At 41.6% G+C, this 19,008-nt stretch overlaps 1 protein-coding gene across 1 annotated transcript in view; it reads right to left on the reverse strand.

Annotated features, from left to right (window-relative positions):
• Positions 1–18,772, reverse strand: part of LOC130123634 (epidermal retinol dehydrogenase 2-like) — a 36,189-nt gene extending 17,417 nt beyond the window's left edge. The window contains exons 1-6 of the mRNA XM_056292868.1: positions 18,556–18,772; positions 16,667–17,007; positions 11,930–12,061; positions 10,431–10,530; positions 6,785–6,929; positions 4,135–4,260 (exon numbers count right to left, since the gene is read on the reverse strand). Of these exons, the coding sequence (XP_056148843.1) occupies positions 4,135–4,260; positions 6,785–6,929; positions 10,431–10,530; positions 11,930–12,061; positions 16,667–16,987 (824 nt within the window). The 5' untranslated portion in view covers positions 16,988–17,007; positions 18,556–18,772. The remainder of the gene's footprint in view (positions 1–4,134; positions 4,261–6,784; positions 6,930–10,430; positions 10,531–11,929; positions 12,062–16,666; positions 17,008–18,555) is intronic.
• Between the last annotated feature and the right edge of the window lie 236 nt (positions 18,773–19,008).

Genomic DNA, 19,008 nt, shown 5'->3' on the forward strand with positions numbered 1-19,008 from the left:
TTTGGATGCCTTGCTGCCAATTTTATGGACAATAGTTGAGAACTTTAATAACATAGCTCAGACGACGGGAACCAATTTATGACCGTTAATGACAAAATGGAGCCTGGTTGGACTTCTGCTGCCCAAATGCATCGAGTTCATGCACTAATGAAAAGCAAATTACTGACCCCTCCATGAAGAGACAGACCGGAGGCAAAACCCAAACCAATAACAATCCCCCCCCTTTTTTTTTTTTACACTTTGGGCAGTGGAAAGGCCAAAAGTTGCATTATAGTTGGATGCTTAGTTATCACTCATTGATAAACTTAAAAATGAGACCATCCAGACAACACTCATATCCATCCATTATCCAAGCCTGCTCATCTAGGGTCGCGGGGATGCTGGAGCCTATCCCAGCAGTCATTAGGCGGCAGGCTGGGAGACACCCCGGACAGGCCGCCAGGCCATCACAGAGCCAACACACACACACACACACACACACACACAAGGGACAATATAGTACGGCCGATTCACCTGACCTGCATGTCTTTGGACTTCGGGAGGAAACCAGAGCACCCAGAGGAAACCCATGTAGACAAGGAGAAAACATGCAAACTCCACACAGAGGACGACTCGGGACGACCCCCAAGGTTGGCTGGCTCGAACACAGGACCTTCTTGCTGTGAGGCAACCACGCTAACCACTGCACCACTGTGCCATAAAACACTCATAATCTTGTTGTAATGTTTTCAACTCCCTGTAAGCCATCACACCGGAGTTGTGTGAACCCAAACAGGAAGAACATCAGCCGAATGGAGCAAGTGCTATATTTAGCTGAGAAACGGCAAAAAGCACTAAAGTTGCACATCATTTAAAAATGACAAACAGCGGAGGTAATGTACAAAAAGAAAAAAAAAAGGTCTGTACAGCAATTCCTTTCAACAATTTCATCATTTTTAAATGAAAAAGGAGCTCCGACTCCCTCAAGATGCAGCAAAGACAAAGAGAGCAAGAGGATGTTGTGTTATTTTACTTTTTTTTTCCCCTGGGCTCTAACACTTGAAATATATAGTCATTTTAAATGCAATAGTAAATTCTCATGCAACTCATTTAACATATTACATGTCTGCATGTGTGCTCATTCTCTTACTGAATGGGTAAAAAATAAATACACAACAGTGTTTTTGACATTAACTTGGACAGGGTGGTGCAGCTAATGCAATGGGATTTATGGGAAGTGTTGGTTTAATTTTGAAGGTCGCCACTTGTCTCCAAAGAGGTTTGCCAAAATCAACTAAGATGTGAAATTACTAAGGTTAACTTTAAATACAGCACAAAAATATTACTATAGTCGTCCTTCCACAACTTTTCCTTGACATTAAGGATTTAAATGTCCACATTTTTCTATGCTTTCGTTTGAAATACAGACAGTTTTGGCAATTTTCTCTGCATAAAATACCCCCACTTATGCCAGATAATGGGCTTCAGGGCATCGGTGTCAGTGTGAATGTCCCGCTTCTTCTGGTGTGCTATTCAACAACCGAACGGCTGCAACAATTTTCCTTTTAGGCAGTGAGCACCATCAAATTATCAAATCCATTCCACATATATGATTACGCAGGTGTTTTCAGAATAATCCTGCGTCAAGAAGGAAGTGGGGATGGAAATTTTTCAGTAGTATAATTGTAGGAAGGACATGTAAACGCATCCACCCGAGATACAGCCTCAGACATAGTAGTCTGCAGTTGACAGAGTAAGTTCAAGGCAAAAATCGAGCAAGCGAGTTCATTTTTCCTTTTAAAATCATGTTCCACGTCTATGTACATGTCCTTGACCAAAACCTGTTGATATAGAAGACGAGAGTTGGCTGCTTAATTGTTGTGTTTTTTAACACCATGCTTAACCAGGTTGGCATCAACACATTTTCATGACACAAGGGAACATCAGGGACACATCTTGTGTGCAAGATGAGAGATGCTCTGCAATTACTTTGAAGAAAGCACTTAATTCCTATTCGTTTTTTTGCATTCACCTTTTTCAATTTTCGTGATTACAAGCCACTTCTCCAAGATGGCCTCCGAGGAAAACGACTGGCTCTCATTATCTGTGAAGCATACTATGCACACAGGAGACACCATAGTCGACCCTCTCAACTACCATCTGCTGATTGTGTGTTTGCTAATCATTAGCTGCTAGAGAACCATAAAAGATGGCATCCATAGGTCAGCGGAGGCCAACACCCAGAGGGGTCAAAGTGTGATGACATTCGAGGGCAGTGATATTAACCAGGTGGTACCATTTGGCAGCAATCTCCGCAGTTCCCTTAAGCCCAGAGTGTAATTCTTGCCAATTCCAATGCGATGTCATGTAATGAAGTTTGTAAAGTTGACATAAATATCGGTTGATATAAATCTTTTCAGCCCTCTGGATAGAGATATTTGGCAGTGACTGGAAGTTTGGACTGGTAGATGGCATCCCCTTAGTGTTTTTAAAGGACACCTCAAAATTAGCATGATCTAAGGAGAACTTTGCACTGTTCTTTTGAGGTGAAGCTATAGTCCAAACTTACTTACAGTTTGGGACGACAGGTCAAATTGGGGACGACGGGTCAAATGAACAACAGCGCTCAATGCCATATCATAGGCTCCCTTCTGTCATCAAGGACATATGGAAAGGCCATAGACAAATGAGCAGGACAAGAGCCACAGGAAGGAAGCAGGCAGCAACTGGTTGAGAGGGCAAACGGTGTTAGGACTTATGTTGAATCTGCTGTGTTCCTTTATCTCAGTGTTTCCCAACCCAGTCCTCAAGGAACCCCTATCCTGCAGATTTTCATTATAACCCTGAATAGGTAGCCCTGTTTGTACTTACTCAACCAATCATCTCCAGCACTTTGCAAGGTGTGCAACATCTGACATAATTCATTGCTGATTGGTTGAATAACTACAAACAGGTACCTATTCAGGGTTGCAAAGAAAATCTGCAGGTTAGGGGTTCCTTCAGGACTGGGTTGGGAAACACTGCTTTATCTTATGTTCCTTTATTTGTCCATTGGTCATGAAGGGCAAATGGATATTTTGACCTCAACTGCAGAATCAACAATCTACCTTATTTCTTCACTTTGATGGGTCAGGAGACTGACCCATGAAAGTTGACAGATCGGTTGACTTTAACATCTAAAAAATTGAGCTCTAGTTTCCTTAAGCCCAGAGTCTAATTCTTGCCAGGGGGCGTATCATTACAACCAAGATTATCTGGACTTATGGATAAGATTTTTTTTTTTTTGAGGAAAACCTCAAAATTTGCATGTTGTCAATTGAAGTATAGTTCCCATGTGTGCCATAATTACAATCAAGGCTGTGAAGGTGGGGACAAACGAAGTGGTTAGGGTTAAATGGGATTTCCTTTTGATATAACCAGAAAATATTCCTTTTCCCCCTTTGTCACCCAGTGCTGACCTCTGACCCTGCCCCTGATCTGGTTTGGAGGAGGGAGTGGAGTGTGGAAGAAGGAAATGCAGACTGCATTTCCATGAAAGAATATGAACAACAATTGGATATGAAAATAACCATCTCTGATATATCTCGGAGGGAACGGAAGAACTTGAATTAAGAACTGGAAACAGAGGACTGTGAGTGCAGTTTTGGTGTGAAGAGGGACAAGGCAGTGTAGTGTGAGAGCTCCATGTTAAGAAAAGTGTCTCCTTTGAGTATGAACAGAGGGAGTGGGGTGAATGAATTGAAGGTGATATGCATGCAAAGTGACAGATAAACAAAGGAATAAGTAAGAGATTGAAAAGGATAAGACAAGTAGACTGATGAACAGGGGGTATATAAATGAGCTTATCAGATGCACATGGTCTAGGACAGGGATGGGCAACATGATCCAGAAAGGGCTGGTGTGGGTGCAGGTCTTTGTTCCAGCCAAGCAGTTACCAATAGTCTTTGCTAAGGACCCCGATTTCTAGACTCAGGTGTGTAACTGCCTGGTTGGAACAAAGACCTGCACCTACACTGGCCCTTTCTGGATCATGTTGCCCATCCCTGCTCTAGGACATTGCGTAGATAAGCAGAGGTTTGTGACTTAAGTGCTGTGTTGTAATTCATGCTCCTGAGGTGGCCCGGCTGAGACAGAGCAAGTAAATAGAGTACTAACTTCTTGAGTCCAGCAATGAGGTACATGCTCCTGGGCATTAGCAGGTAAACCTGGTCAGTTAGGACAGCCTGGATGATCTTCTTAGCAACATAGTGTGGATCCAGAATAGGCAGGACATGGGGCCATCTGTCAGAGAAAGAGAGGACAGAGGAAAATAAGAATGGGAAGAACTGGAATTATCTGCAGTCTAACGCCTGAACTAATCTCTGAATATTTACATCAAGTAAAAATTCAAACATGAATTCAGATTGCATTCAGAGATGATGTCTAAAGCAGTCATCTCTGAATGGACCTGTCACAACACTGCCCATATAGACATTATAGACTACATGTTTGTGTCTCTACATTTGTGTCCTTATGTCCAGCTGAAATGTCAACAGAGAACAACACTGCTTGATGGGCAGCGAGAGTAGCGCATATGTGTGAGTGCCTGAAGAAAGTGAGAGATCAGGTGTTTGGTGGTCAGTTCGACAGGGGATGCAGCTTTGTGGCTTGCGGGAACCTTCAGAATGGGGTGAGGTGTTTAAATAGATGGAAAGTGGGTGGAATGGCAGGAGGGATGATGGATAGATTGCGACACATAGAAAAACGGTCATAAGTTTCCCACCACCTTTAGAATCTGACCTCAGGACATCTAGGAGCTTTCAAAAAGCACCTGTATGCATGTGTTTGTGTAAGAAAAAGAGAGACTGTCAATGTGATGTCCATTGGGATAGACAAGAGACCCCTGGCACCCTTTCTCTGTGGATATTTCAGCAGGATTTACTTAGTGGCCTCCATCGCTGTCCCTCTTGCTTCAGTAACACACAAACACACTCTGAGTACCTCTGTCCATCAGTCTGCCTGTGTCAGTAATAAATCCCACTCCATTCTAGCTTCAGAAAACTCAATCCAACTAACATGTAATTGCTCTATTCTTTCACTCCCTCTCCTTTTATCTTTACTAATCTACTCTACCTCCTCATTCAAATACTCCTTCAAATGCCAATTCTCTCCTCTCACTGATACTTACTTCTAGCTTTCTCTTGGCTATCCCCCCTCATTTCTCTCCCATCTTCTCTTCTTATTTTCCCCACCAAGTTCTCACCTTCTTCACAGCCCCACCTTCCAACTTATATAGTGCAGCGTTTCCCAACCCAGTCCTCAAGAAACCCCTATCCTGCAGATTTTCATTGTAACCCTGCATAGGTATCCCTGCTTGTACTTACTCAACCAATCATCTCACAGCACTTAATTATGCAAGGTGTGCAACATCTGACATAATGCATTGATGATTGGTTGATTAACTACAAACAGGTACCTATTCAGAGTTGCAAAGAAAATCTGCAGGATAGGTGTTCCTTGAAGACTGGGTTGGGAAACATAGTGCTTGTTCGTTGCCCCCTCCTACATCCATCCCCCTCTTATCAATTCACACTTCAACCAAGTCAGTTTCCTCACATCTGCTCATTGCGCCTTTTCATTCCTCCTCACTGACTTCCACCCTCCTCCACCAACCCCCCCCCCCACCACCCCCAATCTCCTCAAACAGTTTTCGGTTCACTGGCCACCATAAGCCAAGTGATAAAACCAATGAAACAGGACTGCTTAATGGACTTTCTTTATGGGCTTTTGCATACACACAAGCATGCGCAAACAACTCCATAAACCCACGGCAAGAAAATCTTTTACAAATGTATTAACAGAGGACATGCCAAATAATTCATCACCAAAGCGAAACAGCACTACTTACAAGGGGTAGTGAAATAATTACAGATATATTTCGGTATTTTGGAGAGAGGGAAAGGAGAGACATGACCATGACAAATGGTGGAAGGAGTCACGGAGACATACAAAGAGAAAACAGAAAGAACTTAAGACGAGACAAAGCCTCCAAGAGGAAGAAAAAGTTAAGATAAAGAACAGACAATAGTAAAACGAATCAGAAAACAGATGGAGGTAATGTGTCTCCGTTAGAGCATCTGATTGGTTCATTTGAAGTCAAGCTGAGCTGATAATAGCCAATCATGAGTCATCATTGCAATACATCATTGCAACTTACTGACTGTGGTCAGAGAAGCAATGAAACCCATTTCAAACAGGTCTAGATTTATGTGGGCAGGACGTGAAAAGTAAACTGTATGCAGTGTAAATGTTATTCCAAAAAAAAAGGAAAAAAAAAGACCTTTCACACAATACGGGCAGGTTGATCATTTTCAAAATATTGCTCCTAATCCAAAGTAAAACACTGATAGAGACTTTGTCAAGTATCATTCTATTTTCGCTATGTGCAATCATTTTCTAATATAGGATCATGGATGCTACCCACTTTGTAATGAAGATAAACACAACCCCCGTTTCAGATTGTGATCCTTACTTTTCACGGGAGTCCACTATGTGTTGTTGGTAGTTAATGTGTTTTAGGCTAAGGTCAGATATCGCTACTTAGCTAAAAAAAAAAAAAGCCAATCTATTTCGGTCCTTGAGCAAATAATCTATGTCATATGACAATCTTCATCAAATATTCCTCAATTTCCTGCAAAATAAATAAAGGAAAAATGTGGTCACTACCATCCCTTACAGTCAGTTCAGGGGCAGGATCAATGTTGGCATCAGAATTTTTCTCCAACCACTAAAAATACCATAATGAGAAAATCCCCAGGGGACCTACTTGGTCTGACAGCCGTCGAACATTCCAGTGTTGATGAAGTACGGGCAGACAATTGTGGTCTTGATGCCATTTTTCCCAGTCGCCAGCAGTTCCAGACTCACCGACTCAGCGAAACCTACTGCTGCAAACTTACTGGCACAGTAGTCTGCAACAGGTGGTGGTGGGGGGGGGGGGGGGGTCACAGGGCGATTAAGGAAAAAAAAGCATTTTTGTTCCAGTGTCTTAATCTTGATGACTTTGCTCACCTATTCCATTTAATTTCACTGCTATAAAAGAATTCATAATCACACAAACACATACATTTTTTATCCACTAGAAGCTGAAGGGGTTTAAGAAATCCCAACTCCACTGCAAACCATGTATTGAAATGATAAATGTGGTAGTAGATGGAAAACAATGGATTATAATCCTGAATAGATTTTCTTCCGATGTCAAAACACAGGTAGATTATTTTTTGATATTGCCTCTATCCGAGTTCCTATCGTGTTTGTTTTTTTTTTTCAATTTTCCACCTTTTTCTCCCCCAACTGTATCCAGGCAATTGCCCCACGCTTCTGAGCCGTCCCGGTCGCTGCTCCACCCCCTCTGCCGATCCGGGGAGGACTGCAGACTACCACATGTCTCCTCCACTACATGTGGAGTCCCCAGCTGCTTTTCACCTTACAGTGAAGAGTTTTGCCAGGGCGACATAGCACATGGGAGGATCATGTTATTCCCCCCTCCCCCCTGAACAGGCGCCCCGACCGACCAGAGGAGGCGCTAGTGCAGCGACCAGGACACATACCCACCTCTGGCTTCCCACCAGCAGACATGGCCAATTGTGTCTGTAGGGACACCTGACCAAGCCGGAGGTAACATGGGGATTCGAACTGGCGATCCCCGTGTTGGTAGGCAACAGAATAGACCGCCACACTACCCGGACGCCCTCCCTATCATGTTTAACAGAGTGCAGATAGATGAATGATAACTGGACAACCAAGCTAAGCTGCCTCGTAGATACACTGAGGTTGTGCGTTTAGTTGGTCCACACAAAACTCTTCAAGGAGGGCTTTGCACACTGCAGAGAGCCACACCAGCTTGGACTCTGAGGGAGTGTTTGAGGACAGGAGACTTTACCCATGTTTACACCCAAGTAGAGGTTTTTATTTATATATATAAAAAAAAATCAAATAATTCCTGTGTGCAGAAAAATGCTATAAACTTTTAGTGACTGACAGAAAAGGTTGACAAGTACTGCCTGCTGTTGGAGAAATTTGAAAAATCCATTTCCATGGCCTTTTGTCATATAATACCCTTCAAGACAAGTTTGCTTTTACACCTTAAGAGCGTGACATTTGAGACTCTATTCACAACAGCTTTAGAATTTGCTTGGAAATAGCTTGATAAGAACACAACTACGTACAGTCACCAGAGAAGGACTCTGAAACCAGACCGTTTACGGGCTTGTCTCTTGCTGTTATCTTTTGAGGAGCAAGTGCCTATTTTGACTATCGTCTTTATAGTCTACGCTATTGGACATGTTTATCTCCAAAATAACAATATTTCCACTAGTTATTTGTGCCTTTAAAGATTTTGTTTCCACTACTGCTTTTAAATTTAATACCAGTTGATCTTCTTTTAATAATGCACTCTTCCTTTGCTGAGATAACTACAGTAATCAGTCAGAGATTTTTCAAATAGCATAAAATGGTATTTTTATGTTTTTTGTTTGTTTTTTTTCTTCTTGGCTACTCATATGTCACTTAGAAGCTAAATTAACCCTTTAAACTTTACAGGAATTTTCCTATTGTGAATACTGTGATGAAAACTATTGGCTTATAAAAATTCCCATCGTGTCAATATTTTCAGCCAGCCAGAAGTATAGAAGGAGATACTCTTCAACTGGACCAACTTACACACACACACACACACCATGTAGTCTGTAGAACTACCAGCTATTAGCATTTAAACAATGTCTACATACGTTATCATAAATTATTATATGATTATCTATATACATATCTATGTATCACTATCAAAAGTCATTCTAACAAGGCTATACTCCTTTGCAATGGTATAATAACTGGTTTTCGACAGAACACTAACTAAGCCTCTTTTTTTCTTCTTTTTTTTTTACATTTTTAAACCCAATCTGTGCTAAATTAAAAACATCAGGAAATGGGCCTGGTCATAATTGATTATGTCTTGGTTTTGACCTGAAGCAGTTTTCATGTTTGAAATACCTTCTGAAAAGCCAGACTTTAAAAGTGACCAATTCAGAAAAATACTGGACAACATACACTTCAGCAGATGATTTAGAGGTTTTACGCCATGTGGGTCACACGTATCAATGTTTCTCCACAGAAAACATCTCAAGTTCTGCTCCAAAACATGAGTCCACCCGGCCCAGACGGATCTTCCTGATCAAACTGAACAACAGCAAACAGCTCGATAGGCGCTTCTCTTAAGCCAAGTATGGAAAGTGCTTTGAGCCATGTCAAAATCATAACCATTAGAGTAAATATTGATTTTAGAGCAGGTTTCGTGGATCTTTTCTTTCATTCAATGTATTCTAACAAGGCTTTGTTTCAATAGTTTAAAGGGATTTCATGTTGAATACCAACATTTCTTTTGCCATTTTCCCTCAAGTTTTTCTCCCAGTTAAAACAAAATTGAAGAAGAAGCACTCGCGGTATCAGTTCTGTTCGCTACAGGCGAAAGAGCAGTGACAGCCTGCAGATTCAACACCAATCAAATATTAATTTCCTCTAGTACGAAGCCTTGAAATTGTGGCTCTTACATCACAAGATCGACAAAACGGTTTAATTTCCGCCCAACAGCGTGTTTAAGAAGTTAGTGATGCGAGAATCGTTAAAATACATAATTTATCTTCAAAATTGAAGAAGAGAAATTTAGTAGTTAGATCGGGTTCAGTTCTCCCCTTGCAGCTTTTGTTCCACAATTAGGGACATAATAGCCCTGGGTTCATCTGCAGCTCATTCCCTTCATTTCATTACCGATGGCGGTTTAATGACAGTCATTTTTTGATGCTTCTAAACAATTAATACAATGAAACGCAATTACTTTTTGTTGGACTGGAGCCATTATCTAGATGCAGCCAGAAAGGAAACGCTATCTCCAGCTTTACTATGCCCAGCGATAAAAAACAGCTTCCCTAAAAGCAACCCTGGGGTTGGGGAAACGGACCTCTCACCCTGACATCAAGCTCGGGAACAAGCAATCTCACAGCGGAGCAGAGTTCACAAAAGCAGAGAAAATTGTATCCTCCATGTTCTGATTTCCAGAAACGCTCCATCATACATATGTATGGATGGCAGACGAGCACAATCGATTATGTCTTGGGACACCAAGTTAGCTTAGAGGTAGAATGGCAGACTTAAGAAAAAAAAATAGGTTGTTGTTTAAAATTCACCAACAGGATCATGTACTCCAGCCATGGCTCTGGTGTCTTAAGCATGACTGGCATTAGATGCATGGAGTCATATAGCATATCTTTAGGGCTCTCATTGCTGGCAAGCGCTAAATTGCACACATGCATGCACATACCTGCTAGACACATGCATGCACATACCTGCTAGACACATGCATGCACATACCTTCTAGACACATGCATGCACATACTTTCTAGACACATGCATTCACATACCTGCTAGACCATTAACTCCAATGAGTCCTGCAGAGCTGGCAATGCTGACCAAGTGACCATGGTTGTTGGCTATCATTGCAGGTAGAAATGCTTTGTAAGTCTGAGGGAAAATAAAAATAATAAATACAGAATGAGAAAACATTAGAAGCCAGCTAAGGCATACAGTAATTGTAGGGCAAATGTGTTGGTTGAAATTGCGACTGTATGTAATGATATCCAACACACACAAAAAAGTGTCAACAGTTTGCCATGCCGAAGACATTTCTTTACCAGCATTCGTCACGTCTTGTTAACAAAATTACACTATCACATCCAGCAAGTACCGCATTTCAAAGCCCTAAGGGAAAAAAAATATTTAAATTGGCATTCTCTATGAAACTTGGGAGGAAAAAAAAACACTAGTTTCTCATGGCGTCATTTGCGATTGACATTACCCAGTGCTGGGAATTGTGGCCTACAAGTTACTTTTCAAAAAAAATTAATTTACTTGATTTCTAGGCTATGGAAATATTACTAGCCAAATCCAATCATTACAAATTGTGGGACCTAAAACTGGCATTAAAACTAGCTAATCGTTATGTTCTAGCAAGTTGAATTTGACTGATGGTCACTGAGAAGAATGCCCATTTTGGGCCCATGATATACTGAGACGCCCCCAAGTGGTTGTTTTCATTTCATTACTTCAGCTTTCAGAGACTCGATCTACTGGTGCACAAATAGTAAAATGCATAGCAAGGCTAGTATGATCCGCCTGAACCACAGTTTTATTTTCATGTATAAATGTCTCACACAAGAGTATAACAGCTAACGACAAGACCATTTGGTACCAGACCAAACTTCTTTACCTGCCATCTTCTCAAGGATGACAGTCACAACAAATACCAGGTGCACACCCAAATAATGACAAACTAATTTAAGTGACCACATATGCCTCCACGAAAACTGTGATAAGCTATTTTGTAAAGTAAAAATCATCTCAATCTGAAAAAAATATAGTGATTGTGGGGCAGGGTAGTTCTGGAGGCAACTGATGGGTTTGTAAATGCTGCTGCATTGAACACCCTCGTTCCATAGTCTTTTTTTGTGACTGCAACAATGGAGAGACATTAGAATACTAAAAAAATGTCCCATAGCTGGCACAGTGACAGCACAGCAGTGTTGCAGAGTCCAACACACTACGTGGCCATTCACCAACTTGTATCTTTGCCAGCTATGGCGAGAAAATGACAATTACTGCTGAGGAAAATGTGCAATTGAAACTACAGAATATAGCCTAATTTGTCTCTCAAGTACAAAAAGGCTCTTAGTTTGATTGTCTGTAAAGAAAAATATTTCCAAAGCCAACATGGATTAGAAACAGAACAAGGACAGGCAGCAACAACACATTACATTACAAGGGGAGAAAAGAAGGGGGAGAAAAGATAGAAACAAACTATTTTGAATTCATCTCCTAGCGAGTTAGTTAGTCGTCAATCTCCAGCGCAATGTGCTTGACTGACCCAACAGTGAGCCATGACGTTGACCTCCATAGTCTTCTCAATCAGAGAATCAGGTGCGTCCATGAACTTCTTTCCAGTCACAATACCTGCATTGTTCACCAGTATACTGATATCTCCAACCTCCCGCTTCACCTGCATGGGGAAAAGATCACACAGGACGTAACCAAATTGAGTAAGCTTCAAGACTATATCCGAAAAAGATAATAGGACTTAAAAGGCCTGGGAAAATTAGAATTTAGATTTTTATCCCCACGACTGAACGTATTGTTCAGCTAGGATTTTTTTGTTTGGATTTTCCCCCGTTTTTCTCCCCAATTGTACCCGGCCAATTACCCCACTCTTCCAAGCCATCCCGGTCGCTGCTCCACCCCCTCTGCTGATGCAGGGAGGGCTGCAGACTACCACATGCCTCCTCCGATACATGTGGAGTCGCCAGCCGCTTCTTTTTACCTGACAGAGTGGAGTTCTGCCAGGGCAACGTAGTGCGTGGGAGGATCACACTATTCCCCCCCAGTTCCCCCTCTCCCCTGAACAGGCGCCCCAACCAACCAGAGGATGCACTGGTGCAGCATACAGGACACATACCCACATCTGGCTTCCCACCCGCAGACACGGCCCATTGTGTCTATAGGGACGCCCAACCAAGCCGTAGGTAACACGGGGATTTGAACCGGAGATCCCCATGTTGGTAGGATACGGAATAGACCGCCACGCTACCCGGACGTCCCTCGGCTAGGATTTTTTTTTATCCCCCCAATGTAAACTGTTCAAGAAATGGGGTGAAAAGCAATTAATTTCCAGCTGTCAGCATGATATGTTGAAATCTTACAGTCTCCTAATCAATGGATTAGCCCAAGGGTAGCAAATGGATTTTAATTGAGATGATAACAACTGATGCCAATATCTATATGCTCATGGGGCCAACATGTATTTTTAAAACCCCCCTCTGCACTTTTCAAAACATGAAAGGTAATGACGCAAGTATGTCTTACTTAAAAATGATTATGAGTAATACTTGAATGACAATTAGGGAGAAGAGGGTTTATCAAAGCAATATAACAATTATACATTATTACTGTGACAACAAAGCTAGTGGTCCACCCTAACAATCACGAGATGTAGGTTGGATGCAACAAAAGCAGAGGACACGAACCCACAACACCACATGTCTGACTCCTAACACGAGATCCTCATGACAACATAGCTCTCTCTCTGCTCACATTGTCTTCTGGTGCAGATCAGTCTATATATAGGACCATTTTCACTTCTCCACTGACGTAACCCCCTTTGCACAAATAGTGAGATGCCCAGGAAAACAAAAAGCAAAAAAAGGAAAAACTCAAGAATTCGCTATTATAAATAAGAATCTTGTCTGTAAAATGAAAACCCTGAAAAAATTGTGACTGCACTGACATAGGATCCAAGTTAGTATGTAAAGCTCAGCCACATCAGCAAGAGCAGTTCAAATGAAGATCATTGTTTAAGAGGGTCTGAGCCACAGTCACATTACCCTCTTAAAGTTAAATTCCATTTTTAAAAAAAACATTGGGTCTTATTTTAGTACTATTTTTCATCATGTCTATTGGTTGATATAATATTTTACATAGCTGCCAGGTATTTTATGTGCCAGTCGAGGTTTTTGGAGACGAGCCCAGACAGGCACTCTGCTTCACAGCGGCGTCAATTGGGCATGCTAACATCCAGGTTCAATTTACCTCAGGCAAATCTCATTCACCTAAACCACTTATTTGTGAGGCAAAACAAAGCTGAATTTTTAAAATTTGCCAAAATTAAAAGTAAAACTGCTAATTATATACCGGAACTACAAGTTGCAGAAATGCACTACCAGATTTAACCTACTCCAGCCACACGTTGCAGAATAAAAATGTGTGTGCTTGCAGAATAGGTTAAGTACAGTAACTCATTTCTGCAAATGTATAGTTCCGGTGTTTAATTAAATAATTTTAGTTTTAATTTTCACTTAAAAATTAAGAGGTTTAGATAAACTGGACTTGAGGTAAATTGAACCTGTATTGATGCTGTTGTGAAGCAGAGTGGCTGCCTGGGCTCGTCTCCAAAAACCTCCACAACAAGGCAGGTTAGTACAACAGCACATTACGAAAGCAAGACCCCGGGTTGAAAAAAAAAATTATAAAATTTCCGTCATAAAAGGTGACGCTATCTTTCACTTGCACCAACAAGACAAAACGGGTTCAAAGGTCATTAAACTGACACATCCCCACATGATAACTCTAGCACAACCTGACTTGCTCTGAAACGTCATCTATTTGCTTTGGATGACCACTTGCGTTTCATTTGAAGCTTGCATTTCTTTAGTTTGAAGACCAACACTTATTGAAAACAAGTGCTCATTTTGACGCCCTTTGCACTTTACAGTCAATCAGCCAAGAATCCCAAGGACTTCTGTCACTTTACTCTATGAATTTTACATCCAAAAGAGAGATTTCTTCCAATCATTATATGTCAACGTCATTTGGGTTCAAATTTCTCTGAACATTGCCTCTCTGCCCTCTCAGGTCACACTAGTCAGTCGCCAACAAGCCTATATTACTCTTTATAATGGGATACTGTTCAATAACCTTCTGACATTCCCTTGAACCTTTGTCCAACACGTATTTCCCAAACATAATTTTAACTGTGACCGGAAAAAAAATCTGTCGCATCCATTAATTATCTAGTTTCTACACATTACACATCCCCATTTAGAGTGTAATCGATGTACAAAAAAAAAAAAAAAAAAACTATGGGTCAAAATTGGAAAGTTTTAGCAGCTCCATATCCGGTTCTTGTTACCCCTATTAAATGTCCTGTTAACCAACATGTAGACTTTACAGTCTTATAATGACCAACTGACTAAAATAATTAGGAGGGTTATGTAAGCCAGAAAAATAAGAGCACAGCTTCACCATACAATAACAGATTTGAAGGGGGTTACACCACCCGAACTCCAAGATGGCTAAACGAGCTGACAATATGATTACACCTGGTTATATGTGGTTTTGATTGAGGACAGACTGAGAATTGACTTTGCATTTGTCCTCTTTGCATGAAATGTTCCTTTTGACCTATTGGTACATACACTCCCCAAATGATTGATTTCCTTCCCTGTGAGCGATATGAGGAAAGGAGGCCAGAGGGCAAGTCCGAGGGAGTGTACATATTTATCTCTGAGGCAGCTGGCAGAACATAAACTATAATCTCAAGACAGACACAATTACATTCCTTCAGAGGTAAACTTAGGAACATATTTCTCATAAGTATTCAAAACAGTATGAGGCCATGTGATAATGCTGAAACAATCCATGTTCATATGGAAATCTCCCATCTACTTCCACGTCATTATGCAACTTCCTGATCACAGAGTACCGTGCTCATAGCATTTTTAGTGTAAAATAACTGACACGTGTCAGTTTTGAAATAAAATAATTAATTCTGGCAAACCCAAAATATAGATTTGGTAAGTAAAATAAGTCTAATATTCGTTCGTTAGGGGATGAGGAGTTATTTTCCATTTTTCACCTCCATCTTGCTTCCACCTGTCCACCAGCCTGGTGTCCTCAAACCTACCCTGAATCCAAGAATCAGTTCCACTTAAAACTGACCATGCAATGGCTACCCTATGCTCCACCCCGTCCTTGCCACTTGACAAATTATGCCTGTTCACTTCTATACCAGCTCGAGCTGCACCTCCTTCCCCTTGGCTCAATGATGCTTTGAGGGAGAACAGGGCCAAGTTTCAGGTAGCTGAGAGAAGATGGCGAAAAATCTAGAGACAGCAGTGATCTGGTACATTATCAGTCCCTCCAGTCCTCTACCTTGCTCACACCAATCCATTTCCAGGAAAGGTTTCTATCACCTCGAGTCCCTGCAAGTTGTTCTCTACCATCCTATCTCCTCTCTACCTTCACCCTCCCTCCCCACTCTCCTCCCTCACTACGAATGACTTGGTCCTTTTTACTTTGAGGATAAAATGGCAGCCATCAGTGGTCAATTTATGACACTGGCTTCCTCTGTCATTCCATCTCCCACTACCACTGGTACTGAGACTTCAGTTATGTTGGACTCATCCAAATCTTTGAAACAAACATCTTCAAACTTCTCTCTCATCATCCAACATCTTGTTCCGTTGATCCCACCCTCACAATTTCTTCAGTCATTAACCTTGTATCTAACTTACACCTTCAACACCTCACTCCTATCTGGTCTTTCCTCCAAATTGAAGCCAGCTCAAATAAACCTGCTGCTGAAAAAAAAAAATCATCCCTTGGTCCTTCTATGGTTCAAAACTTATCAGCTGGTCTTACTGCTCCTATTCCAAGGCAAAACTATTGAATGAGCAGCATGCAGTCACCTCACATCCTTTTTCGCCAAAAATAATCTACTTGATTCAAATCAGTTGGGTCAAGCCACTGAAACTACCCTTTTTGCATTTACTGAAGCATTCCACTAATCCAAAGCTTCTACCAAGTAAATCCTCAGTTGTCTTCCTTATTGACCCATTTTTGACCCATCTGAATACAGTCACCAGACTGTACTGTTGAAACCGATGGACCTGGAAATAATTAGTAATGCATTAAAGTGGATCCAATAATACCTGACAGGGAAGTCATTCCAAGTAACACGGAGGGGGGGGGGGGTTAGGTGTCATAAAGGGCACGCCTCAAGGCTTATGTAAACTTAACAATATGAAGATGCACTGTATACACAGTTCCTTACCTGGTCAGCCACTCGGTAAACCTCTGCCTTATCGCTACAGTCACACAGATAGTAGTGAACTCTGATGGCTCCTCCCTCTTTCACCAACCTAGCAGTCTCTTTCATCCCATCCTGGTTTATATCCCACAACACCAGCACTGTACCGAGAGCAGCAAACTCCTGGGCCATGAGGCGTCCAATACCACTCCCGGCCCCTGTGATCAATACCACTTCCCCAGCCACATTCTTCCTCTTTGAAGGGAGGAAAAGATAGACAAAGGACTCCAGACTGTACCAGAGGGACAAGAGGAGTACTTGGAGAGTTTCCAGGATGAAATTCATGATGAAGGATGGACAAAAATCTGGAGCAGAGAGAAAAACATGAATTGTTCATTCGTTTCATTTCTGCTTCATAGTATTGAATGTACAGTGGTCAGAAGCAGGACCGCAAAACAATGAGAAAAGATAGCAGAAAGCAGTCGTGTTGATAGAATTTAAGGACTTTTTTTATATATAGGCTAAAAGTTTAAAGAAACACTTCTAAACTGCAATGATAGTGTAATGAAATAATCAAAACCCAGGTTTAACTAAATGCAACTTCAATGGAACGAATATAAGATCTTCAACGAGTTTTGTTGTGAATTACACACCGATATATTGGACTAACGCAGAGGAAAACTTTTCACAAAACTATACTTTTATATAGGCTCAGCCAGAGCAAGATGTTGGTTGCTTTAAACTGGAAAACAACCAGGACTTAACACAGTAGGACAAAACCTAAAAATTAGGCATACAAAATAAAAAAGGCAGGCAATACTGTGTGGCGATATCAGTAAACCCAAGCATCCGACAGCAGCATGCAATGCTGCATTCTGAACATGTTTTTCAGGTTTAAGGGACTCGAGACTGATTATTAAGGAAATACATACTGATCTATATTCCATTTAAAGCATTTATCTGATGGAAGCTGAAGCCCAGGCACACCTTTACTGTGTCAGTTGTCAAATGAAATATCTATTACTTGAAATTCGGATACTGTCATACACTGTTTTGTTGTCAAATGATATTGAGAATCTATCACCTAAATTCATTCACAAAATGAAAGCTGAAATGAGGGAGTATCATTTGAAAACTAGCTTTTTAAGTTTGATTCTATACTTTGCATTACCCAACAGGTCAATGAAATGAACCCCAGTTGGATTCTTATATAAGATCATTTTTGAGTATGTAAGTAGATATGATGCATAGCGCCACCAAGTAAAGTCCCTAGACTTATGAGAATAGTATTTTCCATATCACCCAGCACCCACTACCTTTAGACTTTGAAGCAAAGATCCATCCATCCATTACCCAACCGCTTATCCTGCTCTTTCACATCTTGATGCTGAAATCTTTAAAAAAACAATCTTAAATGTCCCGAGATTTTCACTTCATAAATGAAGGTAAGACTTGGGAAAGTCCCTTGAGGCAAATTTGTAATCTGTGATATTGGGCAAAACAAATAAAATTGACGGGATCCCCCCCCCCCCCGTGTGTTTCCTCGCAGAGAAAGTCCCTTGTAATTGAGCCAAGTATGCGAAATATTGTTCGATGAACTTCAGTTAACATTACGGTTGCACTTTTGAGACGGTCCCTACGCCCATCAAGCCGTATCAACACCCGTGCAGAGCCGCTTTCCGTGAACGTAGCGGTCTGAAGTCGGGCGCAACTTTGCGCTCTGTCGTCTGCGTATCAGCGTTACGTGTTTTACTATGTCGTAAGAGAAACCGCTTAAAAAAAACAAAATTTGGATATTTATTCGCAAAGTTTGAATACCCGATATAAAAAAAACCCACCTTACCAACGTTTCATATTGTCGAACAGAGTTAGCTTGGATTGCGGGGATTCGCAATAAAGTTAGACCCACTTACCACTTCGCCGCGGCTAAGCGGACGGCGGTTTAGTGTGACGGTCGCCCGGTTGCAGAAAGCACCTCGGTTCTCTTTAAAACGACCCTTCCGGCCGAGGCTGAGTCCCGACACGAACCGGCGACACGGCAAACCGAAGCCACGTTGCGGAGGCTGAAACCCGCCCGCTTGTTATCGTCAGATCAGCGCTAGCTGCGTTTCGCCGCTAATCTCGCGTTTGGGGGGAAAGCGGTACAGCCGCTTAATTGAGACGTCCCGGGGTATCACGTGACCACTAACGCCGCCCCCACGCCCTCTTCTACTTTCGCGCAAAGCATTGTGGGATATTGATGTTTTGCTTTTTTCTTCATACGTAGCCGCTGTGTCGCTGCAAGACACTGTGTTTTAATGTGTTTTGAAACCGAAATGTATGATGGAACGATGGACCACTAAGTCACTGACTTTGGAATATACATA

This window comes from Lampris incognitus, chromosome 14 (genome assembly GCF_029633865.1).
Source record: "Lampris incognitus isolate fLamInc1 chromosome 14, fLamInc1.hap2, whole genome shotgun sequence".
In the NCBI taxonomy this organism is placed as follows: domain Eukaryota; kingdom Metazoa; phylum Chordata; class Actinopteri; order Lampriformes; family Lampridae; genus Lampris; species Lampris incognitus.